This window comes from Salvelinus sp. IW2-2015, unplaced genomic scaffold (genome assembly GCF_002910315.2).
Source record: "Salvelinus sp. IW2-2015 unplaced genomic scaffold, ASM291031v2 Un_scaffold4264, whole genome shotgun sequence".
NCBI lineage: Eukaryota > Metazoa > Chordata > Actinopteri > Salmoniformes > Salmonidae > Salvelinus > Salvelinus sp. IW2-2015.
In genome coordinates, this window is record NW_019945535.1 from 35,779 (window position 1) to 43,724 (window position 7,946).

A 7,946-nucleotide genomic window follows, 5' to 3' on the forward strand; every position below is an offset into this window, starting at 1 on the left:
ACATAGAGCTCCAGTTAGTTTTAGAATGGGTAACTAGCAATAGGCTGAACATAGAGCTCCAGTTAGTTTTAGAATGGGTAACTAGCAATAGGCTGGTGCTAAATATAAAAAAATATGTAAAGCATCGTTTTTGGGACAAATCACTCAACGCTAAACCTCATTTAGATCTATTATTGAATAATGTGGTGATTTAGCAAGTAGCGGAGACTAAACTGCTGGGTGTCACTCTAGATAGCAAGCTGTCATCAAAACATATACTCAATGGTTGCTAAAATGGGAAGAGGTCTCTGTGATTGGGCGTTGCTCTGCCTTCTTGACATCTCAGTCGACCAGACATGTCCTACAGGCCCTAGTTTAGTCGCATCTGGACTCCTGCCCAGCTGTGTGGTCATGTGCGGCAGAGAAGGACACAGGTCAATTGCAGTTGGTCCAGAACAAAACAGCAAGTATCACACTTTGATGTACACGGAGGGAAAGTGGCAAACATGTTACTGCCAATCTCTCCTGACTCATAGTAGAGGAGAGATTGACTGCATCACTATTGGTCTTTGTGCGACGTGTTGAAGGTACAGAACTGTCTGTTCAAGCAGTTGGCACACAGTTCAGACACTCATCTGTACAATACAAGACATGCAACCAGAGATCTCTTCACAGTCCCCAGGTCCAGAACAGAAGCTGGGAAACACACACAGTATTAAATAGAGCCGTGACTACATGGAACTCTCTGGTAACCCAGGTAACTCAAGCTAGCAATAAAACCAGATTCAAACCCTGATTAAAGAACACCTTACATCACAAAGGGACTGTGAGGAGACACAGCCATTTCATATATCTTGTATTGCACTGTACTATCTATTAGACCTAGATACTGTGTGTATATACTGATATGTAGACAGTGTGTGATGGTTTAAATGTATTTCAGTCCTCGACTAATAATATTCTGAACTGTGTATTATGTCATGTTTCATTGTGGACNGTAGAACACAGAGTTACCTGTCGAGTAGAACACAGAATTTTCGTTAATGGAAGCCTCTCTCATGCAAATTCAGTTGAGTGTGGTGTTCCGCAGGGCAGCCGACTAAGGCCATTTTTGTTTTCCTTTTTTTACTAATGACCTTCCACTGACTTTGAATAAAGCCTATGTACGCTGACGACTCAATCGTATACACGTCGGCTGCAACAGTAGAATAAATAACTGATACCCTGAAATTAGAGCTCCAGTTAGTTTTAGAATGGGTAACTAGCAATAGGCTGGTGCTAAATATAAACAAATATGTAAAGCATCGTTTTTGGGACAAATCACTCGACGCTAAACCTCATTTAGATCTGTTACTGAATAATGTGGTGATTTAGCAAGTCGAGGAGACTAAACTGCTGGGTGTCACTCTAGATAGCAAGCTGTCATCAAAACATAGAGACTCAATGGTTGCTAAAATGGGAAGAGGTCTCCGTGATTGGGCGTTGCTCTGCCTTCTTGACATCTCAGTCGACCAGACAGGTCCTACAGGCCCCAGTTTTGTTACACCTGGAGTACTGCCCATCTGTGTGGTCACGTGCGGCAGAGAAGGACATAGGTCAATTGCAGTTGGTCCAGAACAAAACAGCAAGTATCGCACTTTGATGTACACGGAGGGAAAGTGGCAAACATGTTACTGCCAATCTCTCCTGGCTCATAGTAGAGGAGAGATTGACTGCATCACCATTGGTCTTTGTGAGACGTGTTGAAGGTACAGAACTGTCTTTTCAAGCAGTTGGCACACAGTTCAGACACTCATCGGTACAACACAAGACATGCAGCCAGAGATCTCTTCACAGTCCCCAGGTCCAGAACAGAAGCTGGGAAACACACAGTATTAAATAGAGCCATGACTACATGGAACTCTCTGGTAACCCAGGTGACTCAAGCTAGCAATGAAACCAGATTAAAGAACACCTTACATCACAAACGGACTGTGAGGAGACACAGAATTTCATTTATATTGTATTGTAATTGCACTGTACTATGTATTAGACCTAGATACTGTGTGTATATACTGATATGTAGACTGTGTGTGATGTTTTAAATGTAGTTCAGTCCTTCACTAATAATGTTCTGTATTATGTCATGTTTCATGTGGACACTAGGAAGAGTAGCTGCTGCTTTGGCAGCGCCTAATGGGGATCCTAATAAATGGCAATTACCAAAGAGGCTTTGAAATGGGGTGGGGGGGGGGGGGGGGGGTTTAAATTGCGTTTTCTTGATTCCTTGTGAGGGACCTCTGACCTCATCTAATGGGGTTTTGGAAGGAGGCAAGGAGGCAAGGAATCAAATCGAGATCTCCCCTATGTCATGAAGACCACACTGTGATGTTAGATGAATCACCACTGTGTGGTATTGTATGTTGTAAATAAATAAATAATATAACTAAAGTAAGAAGTAAGGAGGAGCCCACTATAGCCAGCAGATGGCAGTACCTTTATTAGTGCATGGGCTGCTCAATTGAAATTGCATTGTGTTTGTTACATTTTGATATTGTCTGCAGCTATGAGCTATCAGTTGTAATTGAATCATGAAGTGTAGTACACTGCTTGCATGGTTGTAACAAACATAGGGGTTTTCTATGTGTTCGTTGTTAGCTGCTAAGAAGGCCAAGAAGTTGAGCAAACCTTTGAAGAGGCAGATGTCTTCACTAATTTCCATCGCAAGAGAGAAAGCAGTGGAGAAAGTGAGTGTGCTTCACTCGTTTACCTGAGACTTAAATAATTGCAATTTTCTTACTTTTCCAATTCTGTTGGTTTTACAGACCCCTTCTCGAGGACAACACTCCATTCAGTTGAGCTCAACTTCGTCAACTACATGCTTCTTCATCTATTTCACCGCTGTATCTTGTTTGAAATGGTTTGTGTTTCCAGAGTGAGTGCCCAGAAGAGTAAATGGGACAGCTCGCTCCACTCGCTTACAACCAAGATGCCCAAAGAGAGGAAGTAACACAGGCCTCAGTTAACTGTGGTGGATGTGTTACGATAGAGTGTGCATTCTAATTGTCCCTCTTCTTCTCTCCCCTCCTCTCTTTCTCTCCCCCTCTCCCTCCCTCTCTTCCTCCTCCCTCCTCTCTCTCTCCTCTCCCTCCTCCTCCACGACCAGCGGCGTATGGTGGAGATCATTGGTCATCTGACTAAGATCAGGTTCGGAGATCAGGAACAAGGAAGTCCAAGGACACTAAAGAGGTGTGTTTTACTGAGTCGATTACACCTTTATTTTTAGTAGGGGATAAAACACTAGAACTTGAAACATGAAACTTCATTTACATTGTGTGTGTGTATAGTGTGGTTGTCACTGGTGTACCCTCCCCTGTTGTGGTTGTCACTGGTGTACCCCTCCCCTGTTGTGGTTGTCACGGGTGTACCCCCTGTTGTGGTTGTCACCGGTGTACCCCCCCGTTGTGGTTGTCACTGGTGTAACCCCCCGCCCCCCCTTTTGTTGGTTGTAACTGGTGTACCCCCTGTTTGTGGTTGTCACTGGTGTACCGCCCCCGTGTGGGTGGTCATGGTCACGTGGTGTATAATGTGTTGGTTGTGTGATCGTGGTTGTATAATGTGTAGTTGTGTGATCGTGGTTGTATAGTTGTATAATGTGTAGTTGTGTGATCGTGGTTGTATAATGTGTGGTTGTGTGATCGTGGTTGTATAATGTGTGGTTGTGTGATCGTGGTTGTATAATGTGTGGTTGTGGTTGTTCCAGCGTGCAGCAGGGATCTACTCCAGGCTAGAGGCCCAGTTCAAGTCCTCCTCCCAGGCCAGCGGACGACAGAGTGGCCCTGAGAAAACCCTCAGGTACGTATACACACACACACACACACACACACACACACACACACACAGGCACACACAGGCACATTGTCTCCCCCTACCCTCCTCTGTCTGAATTAGTTGTCCCCCCTTTCTGTCTTCTTTTAGAGTGAAGCCACGCTTCAGCCAAGCTCGGACCACATAGATACTGGAACGAGAAGAGGGAGGAAGACAGGAGGAAGAGCGGGAGGGAGGAGAGGAAGAGAGCGGAGGAAGAGAGATCCTCATGTGAGAACTCAGTGGATCAAACTGACCCAGTGGCAACCTGGCAGCAGCTAAACCTCTCAACCCCACCTTGCCTGCGCCACTGTGCCCCTGTTAATATTTGTGCCTGTATTCATAAAGAGCCTAAGAGTAGGAGTGCTGATCTAGGATCAGTTTGTCTTTTTAGAACATACTGAATGGACAGGGGAGACATGATCCWAGATCAGCCCTCCTACTCTGAGACACTTGATAAATACAGGCCCTGGTCCTGCATTGGTCGTCTTTAGTTCAGGAGGCCTGTTTTTTTCGTAGGGCTTTGTAGCCCACTTGGAACCCAGTCCAGCCCGTCAGCCTGACTCAGGTGACTTTGTAATGATCACATCTCCTCRTACCTCCCATTAACTGWATATTACAATGCAATAGGTCACCTAGCTCTAAACCTGTATGCCATAGAATATAATAGACTTTAACATAGAAGCTACCTTGTGGTGAGTAATAGGAGTGGTTAGCAGTAGGTAGATGATGGTGGATGAAATGCCCGTTGTTTCTATTTCTATATCTGTCTGTGTTGGCCGTATCGCACACTACTGGGACTAAGAGGACATGGGTGGACTAGGCAGTCAGAAATAAAAGTTACATTCRCACCATTTATCTGTGCCTGAGCTTCTTTTCTGTGTCTTGCATGAGGGTGCAGATACATGTGGGGCATTTTGTTCAGTTCAACTACTCTCCATTAGATGTCATTATAAWATCACAGAAGGAAAATCAATCAGTTATTCTTTGTTTGTGGTAAGTTTCTGTAGACAGGTAATTATAGTGGGTTCCCGAGTGATGCAGCGGTCTGAGGCACTGCATCTTAGTGCTAGAGGCATCACTACAGATCCTGGTTCGATTCCAAGCTGTATCACAACCGACCGTGATTGGGAGTCCCATAGGGCGGCGCACAATTGACCCAGCGTCGTCTGGGTTATGGTTTGGCTGCGGTAGGCCGTCAGTTAATTGTTCTGTGCACTGGTTATTAAAATGCCATTATTGTCCATTAGATGGCAGCATTGTCTTTCACATGGACTACAGAACAGTTTCTGCCTGTCAAATCCACTTTACCCCACTGACCCCACCTAGATTGCATGACATTGTTTTACTATTGTTTGTGCTGTTCACTCTGGCTGTCTTGCCCTCAGAGAAAGAAAATGATCAAATGGAGAATATTTTGATATGGGCTTTTGATAAGAAGGGTAACGCATATTATTAAAACRTCTAGGTCTTTTATTTAACGAGGCAAGTCAAGATCTAAGCCCTTAAATCGCAATATCTACTAAGCGAACATATGGAATTGTTTTAAGATGGTTTAAAATTGATAATTTAGCCATTTGATTTGGAATTTTAGGATGAATATATTTAAAAAAGAATTGTATGAAACATTGAATTTTGCCTTTACTGCTATAGCCAATAGAAATGCAATGAATAACACATTTGTACGTGGCAACACAGACAGTCAAAATGTATAATCAGGTTGAAGTGTCTGTCCTATATCTCCGAGAGAAGAAAACTCTGGGAAATAAAACCAGTAGAACCATGTTTGGTCACGRTGTTCATATTAGTTTGTCACGCAAACGGTTCGGGTTTTATAGACAATTTCGTGACGATTTTCTTTTCCGGATCCTCTCATTTGTAGAAAAAGACTGCTTGTTATTGAATAGCCGCAAACTTTATATCGGCCGAAAGAGGGGATTGAGTTGCAGCCACTACAAGAAACGGCAAATCTAGTATCAACACACCCAGAGCTATTCAATATTTTAAATGACGTCACCAAGTGACGCACGGGTGCGTCGATCTACTATCGGGTTTTTAAAAGTTGTTCTTCGAAAGACGAGGCGAGTAAAAATAGGAACACCTGGGCATGAGTTTGTGTGGGGGTTCATTCTCTCCTCCCCCCTCCCATACAGTATGGGCATTGGGGTCTCTCTTACGCTCTTTCTCGCCATGTGGCTGGCCAGCTGGGTGGTTTGCGTAAGTAACAMGCTTCCTCCACAACTCCGAGAAGTCTATATTTATAACCTCAGCATGGAGCCATGTGCAGGGGGGGGGGTAAAATTCTGTACCAAATGGCACCCTTTTCCCTATAACAGTGCACTATATAGGGTGCCATTTGGAGTGTATCTGGACACCTGCCCAGCGGTGCTGTGAGCTCTTCAAAAGGGAAGCCATACCAGGACTATGGCTCACTGGAAGCAGACCTGGGTTCAAATAATACTCAACATCTTTCAAAAGCGTTTCCTCTAGTCTTCCTGGAGTGCCAGGTGGGCAGCGTTTGCACTTTTAAAACTATTTCATTGGTTCCATTAAGCCAGGCAAGCTCAATCAAGCACCTATACAGTATTTCAAATGATTTTGAATAGTTTTTGAACCCAGGTTTGTTCCCTGGAAGTGGGTCATAGGGGAGAGGGTCTCTGGTTACCCCCAGAGAACTGCCCCCCCCCGTGTGAGATGGGTTTAATGATCATTTCAGCACAAGCTCTGCGTTCATGAATTATTACCGAAAAGTTGCATGGCTGACTTCATCACTAAACAAAACATAGCTGACTTCATCACTAAACAACATGGCTGACTTCATCACTAAACAAAACATGGCTGACTTCATCACTAAACAAACATGCTGACTTCATCACTAAACAACATGGGGCTGACTTCATCACTAAACAAAACATAGCTGACTTCATCACTAAACAACACATGGCTGACTTCATCACTAAACAAACATGGCTGACTTCATCACTAAACAAAACATAGGCTGACTTCATCACTAAAACAAAACATGGCTGACTTCATGCACTAAACAACACATGGCTGACTTCATCACTAAACAAACATGGCTGACTTCATCACTAAACAAAAACATACGCTGACTTCATCACTAAACAAAACACTGAGCTGACTTCATCACTAAACAACACATGCTGACTTCATCACTAAACAAAAACATGGCTGACTTCATCACTAAACAAAACATGGCATGACTTCAATCACTAAACAAACATGGCTGACTTCATCAGCTAACAACAATGGCTGACTTCATCACTAAACAAACATGGCTGACTTCATCACTAAACAAAACATGGCTGACTTCATCACTAAACAAAACATGGCTGATTTCAATCACTAAACACACATGCTGACTTCATCACTAAACAAACATGGCTGACTTCATCAGCTAAACAACACACATGGCTGACTTCATCACTAAAAAAAACATGGCTGACTTCATCACTAAACAAAACATGGCTGACTTCATCACTAAACAAACACTGGCTGACTTCATCACTAAACAACACATGGCTGACTTCATCACTAAACAAACATGGCTGACTTCATCACTAAACAAACAATGGCTGACTTCATCACTAAAAAAACATGGCTGACTTCATCACTAAACAAAAACATAGCTGACTTCATCACTAAACAAAACATGGCTGACTTCATCACTAAAACAACACATGGCTGACTTCATCACTAAACAAAACATGGCTGACTTCATCACTAAACAAACATGGCTGACTTCATCACTAACAACAACATGGCTGGTGACTTCATCACTAAACAAAACATGGCTGACTTCATCACTAAACAAAACATGGCTGACTTCATCACTAAACAAAACATGGCTGACTTCATCACTAAACAAAAATGGCTGACTTCATCACTAAACAAAACATGCTGACTTCATCACTAAACAAAACATGGCTGACTTCATCACTAAACAAAACATGCTGACTTCATCACTAAACAACATGGCTGACTTCATCACTAAACAAAACATGCTGACTTCATCACTAACACAACATGGCTGACTTCATCACTAAACAACATGGCTGACTTCACACTAAACAAAACATAGCTGACTTCATCACTAAACA

The 7,946-nt window shown here is 43.1% G+C and overlaps 1 protein-coding gene across 1 annotated transcript in view; it reads left to right on the plus strand.

Moving 5' to 3' along the window:
- Positions 1 to 4,681, plus strand: part of sanbr (SANT and BTB domain regulator of CSR) — a 29,616-nt gene extending 24,935 nt beyond the window's left edge. Inside the window, 7 exon segments of the mRNA XM_070441561.1 lie at positions 2,617 to 2,722; positions 2,797 to 2,924; positions 2,927 to 2,964; positions 3,119 to 3,179; positions 3,182 to 3,207; positions 3,722 to 3,813; positions 3,937 to 4,681. Of these exon segments, the coding sequence (XP_070297662.1) occupies positions 2,617 to 2,722; positions 2,797 to 2,924; positions 2,927 to 2,964; positions 3,119 to 3,179; positions 3,182 to 3,207; positions 3,722 to 3,813; positions 3,937 to 3,973 (488 nt within the window). The 3' untranslated portion in view covers positions 3,974 to 4,681.
- Positions 4,682 to 7,946: the final 3,265 nt, after the last annotated feature.